The sequence below is a fragment of the Centroberyx gerrardi genome, chromosome 5 (assembly GCF_048128805.1).
Source record: "Centroberyx gerrardi isolate f3 chromosome 5, fCenGer3.hap1.cur.20231027, whole genome shotgun sequence".
NCBI lineage: Eukaryota > Metazoa > Chordata > Actinopteri > Beryciformes > Berycidae > Centroberyx > Centroberyx gerrardi.
In genome coordinates, this window is record NC_136001.1 from 20225553 (window position 1) to 20244922 (window position 19370).

A 19370-nucleotide genomic window follows, 5' to 3' on the forward strand; every position below is an offset into this window, starting at 1 on the left:
CAAGTAGCATAAAAGAGAGTGCTTATTAAGTTATTAGGTGCTTGGTGCTTCATCAATAGCTTCTGAACATAAAAGTGTCCCGTTCCACTCATACTTTCTTACATGTCTCTCAATTACTTTTGAAAAACAGACAATAAAAAGCCCTCAGAGCAGCAATGAGATTGGGATGTGCGTTTGTGTATAAAACTTAGCATACAATTGAGTGTACTTTCAACACATATACCCTAATAGAATATAGGTATCATATCATATACTTGCTGGTGCAACAGAAAATACACAGCTGATTCCTGTCAACTGAACTTTTCAAGCGAAAAACTTTATTACACACAGAAAGACACAACCATGGCAATGTGCTGTACATTATTTCCAACGTCTGACAGCACCAAGAGATCCAACCTATAAGAACATGTCATGACTAGCCTGCAGGAGTGAGTCAATGTTGGCTATAACATGATAAAGAAAATAACAAACCAACTATAGCCAGAAAACATTTAAGCCAAAATAATCAAAGCAATTATCTGAACATAGTTTGACAGTAAATTGTTATGTACAGTGCCTAAGGGAAAACGTTTTCATCTTTGAGTTGCATTACAAACCCTATAGCCCCGCTGACTTGGAGTCTTAGGTGATTTTCAGTTTAGTAAGCCTTCTCTCCGGTGTGGATCAGTTTTTATTCTCTGCCCCAGATTTCAGAATTTCCCAGGTGTTCAAGTCTTTTCAAACAGAGGGTGTACACAAATAGCCTTGCATGACAGATATTCTCCTGGCTGTGGGGGGGGAAAAAAAGGTATAAGGCAAAGATTACTTAAGATTCTTCAAAATATCAGGACATTATAATTACTGTATTTCAGGACGCCAAAAGTCAGGTAATGCACATGAACAGGTGACATACAATTCCTCGGGAAATGACTTTGAAAAAGGGGGTACAATATTCCTATCAACTGTCACACATGGGTAAAAAGATACTGTATGATTTTTTGCCAATGTCAGTGTCCTATCTTCTTCATTTGTTTATCTTACATTAAAGTGTCACTTCTAATCTAAACAGGAATGGTAGGGATTCACATAAGATTACAATGGTATTGCATTGAAATACTGAAGAAAAAAGAAAAAAAAAGATACTCCATACCATGTGCAGTGTAAATTAGGCTTACTGAAGAAGACTTACAGTATTGATAATCTTATGGTTTCTCTGTTATGCTATTGTGAAATATTTGAAATATAGTGAATAGGAATTATTGATAAAAAAAGAGAGATTTATAATAATAACAGGCTTCAAAAAGAGAATTGAAAGGCGCAGAAATATGGCATGTTGGTCATGGCATGAACGGCTATAGATCCACCAACAAGATTACATGACAGATAACCAGCAACAGCAACAACTGAGGAACTGTCTAGCAGAAAGCCAACATTACAGCTACATCCCTTATCTCTTCAGTATCCTCCCTACTCGTCTCCATCTCCCAAGCGCTCCTTCTCCACAGCCGCTGGTTCAAGTGGTTCTCTGGCTCCATCTTCAACCTCAGGGCCTTCCTCCTCCTTCTCCTTCTCCTCCTCCTTCTCCTTCTCCTCCTCCTTCTCCTCCTCCTCCTCTTCCTTCTCCTCTTCCTTCTCCTCCTTCTCTTCTCCCTCCTGGACTTCCACCTGCTCCATGTCCAGTTCTTCGAAGGACGAGCCGCTGCCCATAGACTCGTTAGAGACTCTGTCGCTGTGGTCCCTGTGCTGGGTGTCTTCGTTTGCGTCCACCAGGTCCCTCAGAGGCAGGGAGGAGGCCAGGGAGGCGGCGGTGGAGGCGGCCAGGGACGTCTCTCTGCTGTCCCAGGGCACGCCGCCGCTCACCGAGCTCACATCACTGTGGGAGTCTGCACCTGCAACAACACAGGGAGGAGAGAGAGACGAGACAGGCTGTGTGAAGGAGCCTGCTGGCTGTGTACAGCACCAATCTAACCAACCAAAAACATCACTGGAGAGGAAAACTCAATTAGAGTCAGGAGTCGGTGTGTTGTGCTATGAGTTATGTTGTACTTGTGTACATGGTGGGATTTCCCCTGGTGGGACTGCACACAACTCACTAGTACCTCCACACTACCTGCTTAATTTATCTAAATGTCCAGATCCAACCACATTTCAAAGGATAAATGCACTGACCCTACATTATATGTCATTATCAGGGTGCTGGTTTGGACCAGGCTATAAGGATATACATAAGCAGGGCTTGAAATTAACACACACAAACACATCAAATGTGGGTAAAATTTGGCTGTGGTGGGTAATTCTGTCAATTCTACCAGACACTTTGGCAGGTTGGGATTTCTGAACTAGTCCATGACCGACACAAACATTTAATGAGAAATGGCGAGCAGGTCATGACTGGTGTTGGACCAAGAAAAAGACATGATGTTTTGTCAATACGGATTCACGCTGTGGAAAAGTCTACAAAAAATGTGTTTGTTGTTGGGATGAGCAACCTTAGGTAATATAAAATGAAAAATCTAAAGCTGTTGATTGGAGTAGTAATCAACCGGTAATGTAGAGTATGTGAGGATGTAAAGATGATGTAATTCATGAATCATAGTTAAGGGGGAAAATGCTTGGCTAGTGGCTGGTGATTCTGAAATCCATTAGCCACGTTGGCTGGTGAGTCTAAAAGTGAGTTTCAAGCTGTGCCAAATTGTGTGTTACAGGTAAGAAGAATTTATTATTTTATTATTCTGGCCATCTTATGTCATGACATGGCTATCTTATGTCTATCTTAAGCACACAAAGCGTTAAGGTTCATAGAAAATGGCCAACAATAAGTATGCCATATATTATGGCATTTAGAGGTTTTGGATTGGCTAATAGATCATACACTCCTCCAACACAAACCTCCCACCTATTTCTTTTTCAAAGGTTTGGGCTCCTATAAAAAACATTTCTGCCAAGGGTGGCAAAACTATCAGGGTCAAGGGTGGATGCTGCATTTCCTTTCAGGTAAAACACCATGAACTGTTTTGACTCAATGATTAATAATTCAAACAAAATATTGTATTGACCCCCACTATGTAATATACTGTTTTAAAGCTCTGAATGCAAAGACCAATAATCTATAAAAAAAATAAATAAATAAGTATCTCCCACAATGGGCTTTATTTCTGTTTGGTCCATGTTTAGAGTTTGTGTGTGTGTGTGTGTGTGTGTGTGTGTGTGTGTGTGTGTGTGTGTGTGTGTGTGTGTGTGCGTGTGTGCGCATGAGTGTGAGCGTGCCTCTCCTTTACAAACTGAGTCCCTCGGATTTGTCTTATGCTCCTTTACAAAGTCTGTTGAGAGAAATTGATGCTAATAGGTTATTATAATGATACCAACCCCAATTCCTTCTGGGTCAACCCGGTTATTAAAGCCCATCAGGAGTCTCTGCCTCAATTGAGCTCTGAGGAACCAAATTTCATTGGTAAGAGAGACAAAGGATCTTTCTTACACATACAAAGACACAGACAATACCATATTAGTCAAATTACCTGCATATAATTTCCCCTTATTATTGGGTAGAGCATATTGTGGTGCTGAACAGCAAACTATTACTTTGAAAGAAGGGAATGTGATTGCTGCTGCTGTCTGCAGCACGTAATTAATATCTGAAATCATCATGAAAACAGTCCATTAGCTTAATATGATGGAGATTTCCTCAGCCACATGATCAACTTGCTAATGCTTTCAGAATAATTCAGTGATGCCAAAACCCAAGTCTGATTGGCCTTTGATCACTGATTCTCTATGACCGAACAGCCATTCATAATCTCTGCCTAATGATATTCTTAGGTGTTTGTGTGCTAGGGGTGGGGAGCTAAATCCAACACGAACACGTATGAATGTGCAGGGACGTGATCAGAAACAGAAAAAATGCAGGAAAAGGTAGGAAAACGGTACTCGCACATCAGGGGTGAGAAGGAATTGTGTCCAACACCCCAGAATAAATCGAAAATATATAGAAATTCTATATTTTGCGATACAAAAATGTGACGTAGCATGGGGCAGAAAAATGAATCGCGATATTAGCTACATTTTATTCTGCTGTAGTAATCACAAATGAGACGGCTTGCACATCACAATTTCACAAGCTCTCCATCGAAATTATATTATTTTCACTTTGTAATGACATTTTTAAATTGTTGTCTACATTCTAGCGAGCCAATGCCACCGCTAGAAAGATTTGTGGCTCAGAAATAAACCTAATTCTGCAGTCATACTATTCGTATCGTGGTTGTATTGAATCGTGAATCCCATATCGCACATCGAATCGTATCGTGAGATAAGAATATCGTCCCATCCCTACTAGCCTGCCAAACATTACAAATTAACACGGACTCATCAGGACTGATTAATGCAAGAGGCACATCACACCTCCCACCTACACAACAAATATCACTCACAGTGAGTTTTCCACAGTTGATCTTCCTTCTGTCTACAATGCAGCGCTGGCTCAAAGACTATAGAGCTAAAAGAAGAGAATATAGTAGCTAAATTGATGAATAAGTTGATAAATTAGGACAAAATTCATAATCATCAATAAAAAATGTTTTGTTTTTCAACTGCGTATCTAATTATAGCACTCGGTGAAGCGGCGATCGATTTAAGATGAATGACACATCTTCTGCCGCTATCCCATAGGAGACTAAAACACTATTGTCCAAGCCTTTTTCCTGCTGCTTTCACACTCACAATAAATCTCATCCACACATCAGACTGTGTTTGCACTAAAAGTGTCATCCGGGACCACAATACAATAAACACTGAGTGTCTCCAAGCTCCTCGCTGAGGTCAATCTCTGCTTTTCCTTCATTCAAATCTCGCCATCACTCAGCAATCTAATTATCAGGTCCAGCATTCAGCAGATCTGATCCTGTCTGAAATATAGAACATAATATATGGGAAGTTCATTGAGGTTATTTATAACTATTTACGGGCTGCAAAACATCCTGTTGATCAGCCAGCAGGTCCAAACAAAACCATGAGGAATGATCTTCAATGGAAAAGGTCCAGTGTGACTTGAGACAGAGATATTACTTTAGAGGATATATAGTTATGGCGTTTATGTTGTGATTTATATTACTTTTTGCATGCTGCAGTAAACAACAATGCCAGAGAGACTGGTTTTACAATGCAAGGAATTGTGTGGAAAATAATGGGTCTATTTAGGGTAATTGGGTGGACAGCCCCCCGAGGAAGAGCCTCAGTAAACTGGACCACTTTCACCCCCTCCACAACTGGAAGTAAGTCATGAAACTGCTACACCAGTGAAACCAGCCGTGCCTCTGAAAGTCTTTTAGATAACATTTGCCTAAATTAGTTGCTAAATTGGGCCCGTTGGGATTATTAGCAGAGAATCAAGGTCTTGTTCTTCAAACTGTTTGAAACGGAGGAGAGGGTTTTAAGGAGGTAATTAGAGACAGACAGGACTGAGGCATGCTGAGAGTATGGAAAATCAGAGGGCCGGAGTGAAGGAGGAAAGTGTGACAGGAAATGCAAAAATGGAAGTTAAAAAAAGTAGTTAGCGGATCTTCTTGTTTACAAATGAGGCCTGGGAGGCACTGTTCCTTGTGAGGACCGGTTTTACACTCATCATAAAAAATACGTCCATGCATTGGTTTGTTGTGTTTAATAAGGATTCTTAATTGGGGGTGCTGGGGTGGAATACATATTTGTTGTATTGCTCCCATGTACATCAATGTAAACAGTATAATGAAGGGGGGAAATAAGCACTTATACTGTAATGGATTTTTTTGTGCAGTATTCAAAAAAAAAAAAAAAAAAATCTGTTCCTCCTTGATCTTAACAGAGTCTCATCCTCTTTCAGTTTAGAGTTATGTAACACAAGGATGCTCAGGTTGCAGCCCTTGCTGCACCACATTTGATATCAAACCACACCCACTTCTAATAGCAAGCAATACCACCCACAATTATCATTCACTTATAATGAAGATGATCATGAGATACACTGAAATGAAAAATGACTTACTCATTCTTACCATCATACCATACACCTATTTGACAAATTATGCCGCAAAAATGACAAAAATATTTTCTTGTCTTTTTATAGCAAAATCTCATTACTTTTACTTCCTGGAAAACTGAAAATCTTTACTGGTGAATTCATTGTGTACCAGGAGGCGACATAAAAATTCCAACCAATAAAACCATCGCAGATTTTTTAACACTCCCGCCCCTTCACCTGCTTTTCTCACCCTAACTGATATCCCATTGGTTTTTACCTTTGAATGATCCCTGTCTGTGTTATGTCCTGGCCCAATATCCTGTTTCAACAGGAAATACATCACATTAAGCAAGAAAGATGTTCTCAAAATGCGGTTTCATTGCATTACCACTTTCAAAATTGTTCAGCAAAACAGGAGTTTGAGAGCTCACTGAACTTCTAATCAACTTTTATTTGATAGGTTATTCTTTTCTCTCTGGGAATAGGATATTATTATATTTGTGTGTGTGAGTGTGTGTGTGTGTGTGTGTGTGTGTACACGTGTGTGTGTCTATAAGCACATAAATCTGCAATCCCTCCGCATCTCATTGTCAGTAACAATGTGTTACTGAGTGACTGAGTGTGAATTTCGCCTAACAAGACAGCCTGCCATATTTTGTGTTAAGTTAAATACCATAATTGGTCAAACAGATCCCCTGCGGATCAGGTGATGAAGTGAATATTAATCGTTCTGCTGACAACCGAGTGCTGTGGCCAGATAGAGCTGGTGTAAAAATACTAATTTGGTGACTGTTTATACTGCCTGGTTTGTGTCTTCAAAAGATTAGTGCGCTTCTTACTGTAAATACAACTGCAGTGACCACCAGGTTATCACATGCAAAGAAGCAAGACAAGTGTTTTCATTTCTTTAGAGAGAGTTTTATTGCGCTCAGTGTGCTGTGATGGTGGAAGAATGACGGATATTTGGGCACAGCCACCCACAGCCACCAGAGTTATGGTCACACGGTCTATACGGTGGACAGTGAGGTGAAGGATGAAAAGTCGAAGGCAATCTCCCACGTGGTGGAGTTGGATTTCCACAGCTGGCTTGTCAGACACAGATTAGCTCCACTGATTGATCTGTCTCTCATTAAGAAAGCTCAGCTGTGTCTGGAACAAAACACACATGCGTATGCACACGCACACGCACACACACACACACACACACACACATCCGTCCGCCCGCACGCGCGCACCCCCCCCCACCACACACACACACACACACACTCTTTTGAACAGTCTACATTTCTGACAATGGCTCCTTATCCCCAAAAAAATATAATACACCAGCACAGACTGACAAACACACACATACTGTAAATAGCCATGATGAAGGCACGCCACACACATTAACATACACCCTTACACACACATTCACACACACTCACACCTGCCTCCCTCTTGCTGACTATGCAAATTTTGATTGCTTTAGAAAATTCCTGCTTCAGCGAGACCAGCTGAGTGACGGACAGTTTGATCAGCTGAAGCAAATCTGATTTAAAGACATCCAATGGAGTTTTCCTGACAAACAACACAGATTTGTTTACATCTCGGCTTTCACAAGCGTACCACCACCAAACACACAGCGAGCTAACGCTTTGTAGTTCCATCTCAGCCAAACACTTGAAGTGAACGGGTCCGTTTAGCATTCCAAGATCTATCCATCTTCCAGCATAAAGACTCTGGTAACATCATTTCGCAGCTTGCCAAAGTTTAATTAATCACCTCGTTTGAATGACAAGTTCCATATCAAACTTGCCAGAGAATCCAGTTTGTTGTACACCTGGTGTACAAGCAATCAATCAAAAGTGTGAAGACATGCTGACTTTCAATGCTCCTTTTTTCTATACATTTAAATTGCTAAATTCATAATTCCAGATCAAAACCATTTCACAGGGTATGGGCTCACAAATCCAGCATTTCTCGTGCTGTGGGGTCCAATCTGCCTCCTTCATTTCTTGAATGGAATATAAAACAAGATTGTGAGAAGGATTTGAGGGTGGTGGTGGTGGTGGATTAATTAAAAAAGAAAATGAGAAAAAAAATATCAGGAAACAATGAAGAGAGAAAGAAGAGGAGAAGTGTGTGTGTGTGTGTGTGTGTGTGTGTGTGTGTGTGTGTGTGTGTGTGTTGGGGAGGGGTTGGGGGGGGGGGGGGCGGTCACCATAGCAAAATGATTCTCTCCTCATGTGATTCTAGAACATGCATAAGAATTCTAAGTTCTAAGTTTAATTCTAAGTTGCAGTACTGAAATGTTTTCCAGCCATTACTTCATTCCTTCCTCATTAACTTTCTCATCTATCTAGAAGTAATCAGAACTTTGTCTCAGTCTGCTGGTGTTGACAAACCAATTTAAAGCTGTGAATAGCAACACCCAGTTCCAGTTAATGTCCATGCCTCCACAGCAGACAATATTACTGTCTCTGTCAGGAGAGTGGCATTGCTTATTTCAGTGTGTCCTCTTAATGGTGACCCCATCCAAAAATGCTGAAATCAGTAGGCACACAAAGAAGATCACATAAGCCCCTGACGGGCTTACTTCCAGATGCCTTTAAGCTATGTTTACAAAGGCTGTCACATGATTCCTCACATCACCCACATGCTCAAGGCAGGTGGCACGTCATCTAAGTCAGCCCACCTCCACCCACTCTGTCCCATCAACCCAGCACTGCTTTCTTTACAGAATGATTTGTACAACGAAAAAAGTCAATACTGCCATGGAGCTAACCTGAAGCCCCATCAAGTTTGAAGGAGTAATAGCAGCTGAGAATACATTGCGCTTGAAGAAACATACTTGCAGTGACAGTACAATTATAGGGTCTCGTATATCACATGTCCAAGGTGATCGAGGGCGGTAGGGGAGCCTGTGCAGTGTCTGAAAAATACCCGTTCAAACATATTTCCTCTCTCTTTGCCCCTATCCGACTTCCACAAAGGCTGTAGTCTAAACAGAGCAGAAATCGATGTTTCTCTCAACGCACTCCATTAGACCCCAGCAAATCAGGTGACAAAACAGTTTGAAAAAACAATTATGAATGTCTGAATGTTGTGTGAATGTCTTCCATTTTGAGGAGCTGTTGTCTAAAACTTTCCTCTTTGTTTCAGTGAAACGACTTGACACTTCCATTACCATCTTGAATTATGTTGTTGGAGAGAGGTTTTTGGCAAAAGCTGTCAATTATTTTCTGAAGAGGGCCGGATCTTGGTAGTGGCAACAGGGTCTGGAGTGAACAAAGCATTACCTGTAATGTCGGTCCCTCTGTCCTCGTCAGAGTCCTCTTCTTTCACTTCTGTTTTCACCTCCTCCCTCATCTCTGGAACAAAGAAGTCAGTCTGGCGGGACAGCGGGAACATATAGTTGGTCACGTCTGTGCTGCAGATTTCAATAGCTGGGAATGCACACAGCTTCCTCTCCTGTAAACATAGGAGAGGGAGAAAGAAAGAGAAAAAAAATGGGACATTGTCATATACTAGTTAGCATGCTCTGCACATAAAGCAGAGCACATAAACCTTGAAGGAAAGGAAACCCCTGGAATATAAGATCAGCCACTGCTTGTTGAAAGGTGGTATTGGCATCACAGCTTTAAAAGGATAAACTTTTACACAACGCCTTAAAGGGGAAAGTATTAACATTTCATAATTATATTGTGCAGAGAGTGGAGAAGAAAGAAAACAGTCTTAGAAAGACACCAATGTCAGATAAATCCGCATATGAAATTAGGACTGCACTATATAGTGTAATTGTAAGGGTTGGCACAAAGAACTGTGACAGATCTACTCTGCACTCTTTGACGAACAGCTACTTAAATGTGGAATGAAATTGTGGACACTGTAGAATACCTGTTAGGCAGATGACCAGAATACCTCTCAGATGAGCAGAAAAGAGATGTGTAGCTATAAAATGGATTCACTATGCTATTCACTATGCTGACATAACACTATGTGTTGACAGTCCATTAACGCCACTTTCTAGCCACATCGATGTGTCTAGATTTGCACACTCCAGTGGTGTGTGAAGAAAGTGGGGAGTTTATAAATATTATACCACATTTACTCTAAAGAGGACATTAGCCTTGCATAATTCTGCAACGCTTTCATACAGTTCTCAAGAGATTCCACACACTCCGTTGGGCCAAGGTTACTGTACAGCTGGAGAAGAACTGGGCAAGATGCATTATGGACATCACATTAAAGGTCCACTTGCTTTATGGCTGGTCTCAGCTATGACCTGTCACAAAGTGATGTAAGGGTGTTTTACTATAGGATGCCATGCTGGAATACGTAGCTAAAATGTCTTGACAATCATTTAAACTCAACAAAAGAATCTCTGTTCTCTTTATTTAATTGACTGTGCATGCAATGTTGCCATGGTTGTGGTACAAGCTGGGCTATTCTGGACTATTCAGAGAGGGCAAGAAAAATGTGAAGGAGGTCTATAAAAGTGTAGCCCCTCTTCTCTCTTTGTGAGACAGGAGAGTTAAGGTGAAAGCACTCCCCCGACTCAGTTTCCATTGGGTCGGGGTGAGCTGGGCTGATTGATTGGTTTTAATCTAATCCCCTGCAAAATAAGTATGTAGGAGCTGGTATGAATCACCTGGCTGCTACACACCAGGGCTCCAGCCCCCAGGGCTGCCTATGCAAATGAGGACCCATCTCCTTGAACCTGCTCCAGTAATGAGCAGGCGAAAGGAGACAAAGACAATACACTACACATTAGGCGCGCGCACACACGCGCACGTGCACACACACGCGCGCACACACGCACACACACACACACACACACGTGTCTTGTCTCCAAGGGATACTGTCACAGAGGGGAGAAAGAAAACAGTAAGTGTGTGAGTGTGTGTGTGTGAGAGAGATGTGTAACAGTATTTTAGTACTTTACTGACAGCAACATCTGCCTGTAACAGTAACTCATTCACAGTTACCATGTTTGCTGTATGCCGGGGCTGAGAGTCTGTAGGTTTTCATTCCAACCAGACTACACCAGGTAATTTCACTGATTAACACACCTTCAACCAGAGAGGAGGAACTAATCATAAAATCAGATGGTGTAGTGTTTGGTTGGAATGAAAACCTGCATACTCTCTGTCTGCATGTCACATGATTTGACACCCTGCTCTATGTGCAGTTTTTTGCCTTCAGCACAGTGATGAAGAAGAAGGTAAAAATGACATTTCTCCTCCAACTCAAAATATGTTGTTGTAGTGAATGATAGTTATTGCTACCTTGACATCACTGTGGCATGCAGAGGTAAGTAGGCCATCCAATGAAACCATTTTGGCCTCCTGGAGTAAGTACTGCTCTGGTAGCTATGCAATTACCATGTGCAGTAACAACTATATTGATAGAGTGGTGATACACTTCGTAATTTCTGGGCATGTGCAATGCGCAAAGCTCCCTGCAACTGGTAACAAAATGACACATGGCAACAAAAATATTCAAACGTTTCCTGGCAACAAGATGTTCCTATGTAATCAAAGCAACACTGCTGAGGCAACTCCTTTAGCACAGCTGTCAATCCATTTGCCAAACAGGAATATCACATTGTGTATCACTACCTTTACATGATATGCATGCATGGCATAGTTGAGACAATTTTGGTAAGCTGTAGTCTAAATTTTGTCTAACTTGTCAGAGTCTGTTTCACCCAATCTGCTAAACTTTATCTTTGCAATTCCTGTGCTGAAGGCAATATTTTGCACTTACAGCCCATACAATTGTGAATGAGTTACTGTTTTAGCAATGCAGTCACATATTGCTGCCAGTCATTTACACACATCTACACACATTACACATTGACAATGCCTTGGACACCAACTCAATGTTGTTCAAGCATTATGCCCAAATTACTAATTTCATAGTTAGTGCTGACAGACCTGAAATAGAAAATGTGTCCATATCCTTATGAAAATTATCCTGGGTACTGTCACAGTGTCCATAAAATATGTCTCCAATTCAATACCAGTAGGAAAGGTCTGGCTTTCATCACATCATTGCAGATTAGACTGAACAGAGCATAGGAATAGCATGTGAATTCTGTTTTAGGATGGGTTTGCCGTTTGTGCATTAAGAAACAGCATGTGAACAATCAATGCAAAACGTCCCACAGAGAGAGGGCAGGTACAAAGACCCATGACCAACCCATGCTGGTCAATCAAGGCAGTGGCAGCCGGTGCCACAGGTGATATAGGAAGCCACCTAGATCATCCCCTAGGCTAGGGGTGGCATGGCTGTTTTTTCCCCTCCAATGAGCTCCCATAACCCCATAGTCTAAGGATGGCTCGGGCCCTTCAGCAGCACTGCCCCACCTCTTTCTCTTCTTGCCCACAGGAGCTCAATGGAGGGGGAGGGGAGGGGCAGACTGACAACCAAGGCCCCCCTCATCTCTTCTATGCACACAGACACAAGTCCACATATTGGTACCCAGGTTGATTTTGAATTTGCCAGATTTGCACATATATAGCATGATATATAACAACATTGTTTAGATATATAACAACATTTAATTAGTTTGGCGAATTAGTTTTGGAGTGGCATTTAAGGGTGGACAGGTGGCCATCACAGAGAGCCAGATTAGATTAGATGAAACTTCAGTGATCCCCATGGGGAAATTGGGCCGTTGCTGCAGCAAGTAGTAGTCTATACATCAAAGAAAAATAGGACAAGAAGAAAAGAGCAAACATGAAAATGCTGACACTTGGACCTGGATATTACATTGCAACTGAGCCTTCACAGAATCATGAAGAGGTCAAAGACATCAGGTGTGAAGTTTACAAAAAAGAAAAAGAACCAGAGGAGAAGCGAGCTAAAGACAGAGGCATGTGTCATCATACACATTTTTATTCTGTTTTTTTGACTTGTAAAATCAAACCTGCCTGCCACTCAGCTGAAATTTCTTTCACAAAAAGAAACTTAGCCAGGCATAGAATACATTTTTTCACCTTGACGTGCAGCTACTGTATTTCATAATGGGTTCAGAGACCGCAGTCGTCACATTTTAATCAGACATAATAGCTTCATTGCCCACCTGCTAGCTTCATCCAAGAGTATAGGCTGCATGTTTGCTAATTCACATCAAAGTTCATGCCTTGTTAATTTGAGCTGACATGATAGCTGAGCTCTCTGGGTTTTGCAGAAACAATTTTTCAGATAGTACTCATAAATGTAATGTTTTTTATCCAGCTTGCCAATTAATTCGTTTTAATATTTGTATCAAGATTGAAAGTGTATAGTGTCCAGGTATACCATTAGTGCTCGCTCAATCTCCTACATAGTTGCAAGGACAATTCAATGGGTGTCATTTGTTCATTTGTATAATAGAAGTACAAGTATCCACATCCAACCCATCCAACCTGGGCTCAGTTGCAGGATAAAGTCAAAACTCAAAATGGAAGGATATCCGCACACTGAATTTTAAGCTCCCATGCAGCAAGTTTACCGTTTTGACCGACAAGGTCTTCATCAGGCAATTGTCATTTGTATGTCATGTCAGCAGACAAGATGCATGATCTTGCCTGGAGCACCATCTCTCTCCATTGTTTCACTGTTGGTGGTTTTGTTTTTCTGCAGGAAATTGAAATTATTTTCTTTGGTAAATATTTATTGTCTAGTCCATCTGGGACCTCTCCCAGTATACAGTATGCTGTCTCTTGGGGCAAATCTACACCCATAATTAGTTAATCTCATTCTGAACGCCCTTCCAGTATTGAGATATTTTAGGACAATCCCAGAAAATGTGTGTATGACCTCCAATCAAGCAGCAGTCTCTCCAGCAGAGATCTGAGGTGTTACTGTACTTTGTAATAGCCAGTGGAGTTAGAAAACCTCATTCTCACCTTCCAATCAAACTCTCTCCAAGTTGGGCTGCTCGTTAATTTGTGTCCCTCGCTGCAGGTCCGTGGAATATAGAAATGAATATTATCACCTTTCCTATGTTTCATGACGAAACATGGGAAAGGTGATAATATTCATTTCTATTTTCCTTTCATAGCGAGAGCGTTGCCCTTTGATGGTTTTCGAAGCACCCTATATATGTGTGATATTAGGGTCTTCTTTATCACTCCTATTGTTAAGATGAAGAATTGCTCCAAACTAGTAATTTACACAAACTGACGGCACTCTCTCAATTGAATAAATCTAAAGGAATCACGTGTACATGTATGTATGTGTATGTAAACCAAAATCCTGTTGAAACCAAAATCCTTTTGAATCCTGTTCAAAGTCAATTTTATTTTATTTATTTATTGCCCATTATCAGATTTCTCCAAAGTTTTTGACTTAAAAAGGCAGCGCTTCTAATGGAATACTGTGGCATGAATATTGCTCTATGCCAAACCAACCTGTATCTATGTGTTTTGTTATCCATTACACCAAAACCCTCAGTTGTGCTGCCCAATAATAGTATTTGAAGTTAGGCAAATTAAGGCCTCCTTTTTGTTTTTGATAGGAGTGTCTTTCGTCTAATTCTAGGTTTTTTATTTTCCCATATACAGTAAATCTTGAAAGTAATGTATCTAGTAGTTTGAATGTTTCAAGCCCAACATTCAAGCCCAGAACACCCAGTCAAATGTTTTTTGTGCATCTAAACTAAACAACATAAATTACTATATAGCTATATCCGTCACAGCAGGTAGGATCTTTAACCTTCTTGTGAATGATAGTTATATGTGTATCATTTATATGTGTGTTTGTTTTTATTCTTTAAATTGTGAAGTAATTTGTATAAGAAGAGTGCTATAGAAATAGCAATAGAAGGTTTTTTTATTATTATTATAAGTCACTTGTACTGTAAGTCACTGTTTTAGGTTGCTGTGAGCTAGTGTCACATAGGTTTCTGTTTCTTTAAGTGTATTTGATTTCTTGCTGTTATCCACTTCATCATTGCTGTTGTCTAATCTGACAGCCAAACCAAAAAAGTTACCAGCAACATGTATTATTAACCAATGATAAACAGATCAAAGCAGTTATTGTCTCTGGAAAGCTACATTCCATTGACCAGCAATCCATATTTTCCTCTCACCAGGGAAATAAATAAAGAAATAGGAGATGGATTAACTGGCCCATCATAATCAAACATCGCTCCTGGCATGAACGTTTTAATTATGGCAAGGGAGATGTTCTATTTCCTCTCTGTGCCCTTTTCTGGTCTCAGCCTCTGCGCCTGCTTTCTGATTGGGAGCCATCTATTTCCCTAGCCTGTCGTGGAGTCAACATGCTTCCACTTAACCTGCGTCTGTGTCTGGGAGCTTTCATCGCTGCTGGGATTGAAATGTGCTCTCGTGCCGGATACAGAGGCAGATGAGACTGAACCCTCTAAAGAAAAAACAGGTCAGTCACCTGGGTTACATTTCCCAGAATACAGCCCCGTCCCTTCCCGCCGCCTCAGAGCAAACTCCACATTTATGACTATCACACTTACACCTATATTTACTAAGACATGTGCCAATCAGTAGCGCACACAAAACACATTAACCAGCACAACTGTTTCCAGTTTAGCAAGTGATTTACTATCAGCTGTCATCCAAATGAGGTCAGCTGCAATTCAGCTGCAGTTAGGCAATTAGAATACCGGAGGTGTTATTTAAGTCTTGGGATTGCGCCAACCCACTTTCAGATCATGGCATCACCTGTGAGGAAGAGAGGACACTAGTTCTCCCAAACTGAATTAAGTGCTCGTGGATGAGGCAGAAATGTACAGTGAAAAAGTGTGTGTGTGTGTATGTGTGTGTGTGTGATTTCAGCTTATAAAGCAGCAGCACACTGGCTGTGGTGCTGAACGGACAGCGACTAACTGTACCATCCATGTGACTGAATGTAGGGATGAAATATCTGTTACCGGACTGCCAGCCACACCCTTGGTCTCTGCCTGACATCACCTCATGCAGCCTGCTGTTAGTTTTAATTGAATTGTGGGTTGAACCAGGGAATTTGACAACTACGTTTGTGACGAGACATTGGGCATTACAGACAACCTGGATGCTCATGGAGTAGGTGTGTTTTCTGTTTCAGTAAATGTGGTGATCATCAGATGAGGTGGTATTATGGTCCCATGTGTTCCATCTATTGCTCCGATGACATTTAGGAATCCTGTTATGGAAAAGAAATCAACTTTGGGGGTGTTGATTTCGTCTGCTGCTTGTGGTTAAACGGATATGTTGTCCCTGTCGCCGTAGCCGTACATATTTAGGTCAAAAGCAAAACAAATTTGCGCCCCACTATCCAAAGTTCACACATGCAAAACCCTACTGTGCCATGTTGGTAAATCTGATTTGTCCCTTTTAACGCACAGAATTGCATTGGCGCCACCGCAAACCTTTAGTAAATATGGAGTAACTATCAAGACTGATACGTCACTCAAGACAAAGAGCCAGTAAGTGAACAGTTGATGTTGGTGCAAAGTACTACATGATAGCTCATTCTGGGCCAATGTGTTCTACAGACCATTACCTTTCCAAACCTTAGTAATGGTTCTACAAAATGGGTCACTTTCAGCTCTGCTACTTCTTTCCATGTTATGTAACCTCTCTCTTAATAATTCAAGACCTTGTAGCACTGGAGTGTTTTGTCTATTAAACATACATTTAAATTCCTTTCGTGGTGTAGAATAATTGGTTCTATCGCTACACCAATTTCTCTCACTTTGTTTCCTCATGCAAATTGCATATGTAATGTAGTCTTTATTTTGAAAAATAATTTTCGCAGGCCTAGTATAGTGACAAACCATTTGCAGTGTAGTGTCTGCAATTGAAAACATAGGGCTCTGTGCTGTTCAACCTCAGATTTAATGTCTAGACACATGCTGTAGATCTTAGAAAGAAATCTCTCCATATTAAAGCTGTAAGATACTGGTTTTCAGTGCCACCAAGGACCAAGAGCATCACTAATTAGTCAAGCCCTCTCCGGTTGAAAGTGTGCTAATCAGTGAAATCAGACGGTGCAGTGTTTGGTTGGAATGACAAACTGCATACTCTTGGGCCTCGATGGCACATGATTGACAACCACTGCTGTAAGCACCACTTTACATGCTGCGTATCTCTCTGAGCATTCTCATACCTGCTCTGAAGTGTGTCACCCATAATGCATCTACATGAGAATATAGCACTGACAGAAGATGATGTGGATCATACTGTATTGACTTTCTCAAGTTTACATCTTTACCTATAATTTGAGTGGAGTAACAGGTCATTTACTGGATGTCTTCCACACAGACAGAACTATGAGAATTATCAAAGGCAAGGAAAGCTGTTTTCTTTACTCCCTAAATATTAACACAAATAAAACTGTCCACTCCAGAAACACATTACGACTATATTAGTAATCCAAGATATTTTTGACTTCTATCTAAACCATGAGGCCACTTCTGAGCTGAAAACTGTCAGACAGACTTAAAGAGACTAAAAGCAGGGTGACATAGCGAGCAGTGAGACCATCCTTCAACAGATTGGAAGACCCAGGTTCAATTTCAATTTTATTATTATACTCCAAAAACATCCCAAAAATAATATTGACCTAAATGTAAAAATGAACATCAGCTTCATAATCTTCATGAGTCTTCCCAGAGGACAGCTGGATCCCAAACTGCATTTCACAGACAACCCAACCAAGCAAAACCAGACTAGATAAGAGAGGGCACAAAAAAGAAGGGCTTGCACAAATTGATTGGAGGGAATTTGTATGCATGGACAGGATTCAACTCCCTCAGTATCAACTAGGCCTAATAAGATTTTCTGTCTACTAAAGCAAACACATTTAAAGAAGAAATTAGCGCTATTAAAGGTAATTTGTTTAATTGGGAAGTTCATTAAATGGTGATGTAACTGGCTGTTGGGGTAAATAAGGAATGATTAGGATGATTGTCCGGAAAGAAAGGAGTCTACACTCCTCAGTCAGGTTGGTCCAAAGAGTGTGTGTGTGTGTGTGTGTGCGTGCGTGTGTGTGTGTGTGTGTGTGTGTGTGTGTGTGTGTCTGAAGGGGAAGGGAGGGGGGTGCACACGGAGAGGTGCAGAAACAGAGAAGCAGACAGATATAGGGGAGGGTCTCATGAGGCTTTGTAGTGACTTTGACCTCTCTGGCACTGCAGCTGCTCTGTGAGTAGACTGCCTCCATCCTCCTACAGAAATACCAATAAGAAGGAAGTACACATGGGTAGCGACACCACTGGAACCTGAGTTACTAAATCATGTAACTACCCCTGCCTGCAAATTACAACAACTAGGCTATAAGTGTAGCAGAGAAGGGATTTCACATTCTATCCATAACACACTGTATTGGTGGCTTTGCAGACCAAAAGATACAAGCATTTTAAATAAAACCTGACAACCGCTGCTCAGCTGTATCAATTGCATTTCAGCCTTTCATATATGAAATGAATTATATCCTTTTAGGTCTGATCATATCACACTGACACATACACAACTTTTCATTTCAAGATGTGTCTTCACACGCCATTTTTTTGTCCTTCACCCACAGGAGGCCATTTTCAAAGATCTGTGTGTCAGGTTTCCCCTTCTTTTCATATCTCATCTCTCACCTCTGTGTTTGCGTTCAGCTCAGTGGCTGCTAGCCAGAAAATAGAAAAAGGGGAGATAGGAGAATCTCACTCTCAAGAGGCCAGCATTCCCACAGGAGTGAGGAGCAGACAACATCAAATATCCTCAGGTCTGACTGGAGATCGACCCCAACCGTCCACCTGGCCATTCAAACAACGGGCCGTTGCAGTTAGCATATACAGTAGCTGAGATAGTTGAACACTAATCTTGCATAGCCAGACCTCTGTGTAAAACAAACAGAGGTGTGGTGAATTCTCGTTAGAAAATGTTGGATAACGAGACCTTGTGGATCCAGAGGCAGCCATTCGATTGGCTCAGAGTTTGAAAACACACACCTGCAAACGGCACTTCTGGTTTGTTATTCTGTCCGGGCCTTTATTAGTTTAGCTATATTAACGATACAAATAGATGAAAACTTCGACTTGAGACTTGCTTCTGTTTTGTCAGAAGTGAGCTCTCCACATCAAATTGAGTCTATGAAGCGTTTACAGCTTCTTAGCTCCAAACAGAGATGTAATGACGTGTTTATCAACAGGCGACGGTAAGTTTAATTTATCAAATCTAGCCAACAACCTGTGATGCATTACATGGGAGAGAGAAATGTATAGTTTTAGTAGTCTGTCCTCTCGTGTCAGTAATGGTGGAGCAGGTAGCCATACTAAAGGCCAAAGGGATTGATGCTGCATATGAAGACAGAAATATAACGAATGGGGTAAAACCCAGCTGGATGCCCAGTCCAGTCTGGGGGACGTCGAAAGGCTTTTTGGGAAATGTAGGAAATCACTAACTGAAGCAGAAGTAAACGA

The 19370-nt window shown here is 41.2% G+C and overlaps 1 protein-coding gene across 1 annotated transcript in view; it reads right to left on the bottom strand.

Moving 5' to 3' along the window:
* Positions 1 to 295: 295 nt before the first annotated feature.
* tex264a (testis expressed 264, ER-phagy receptor a) overlaps positions 296 to 19370 on the bottom strand; it is a 64270-nt gene continuing 45195 nt past the window's right edge. The window contains exons 3-4 of the mRNA XM_071925880.2: positions 9253 to 9424; positions 296 to 1868 (exon numbers count right to left, since the gene is read on the bottom strand). Of these exons, the coding sequence (XP_071781981.1) occupies positions 1447 to 1868; positions 9253 to 9424 (594 nt within the window). The 3' untranslated portion in view covers positions 296 to 1446. The remainder of the gene's footprint in view (positions 1869 to 9252; positions 9425 to 19370) is intronic.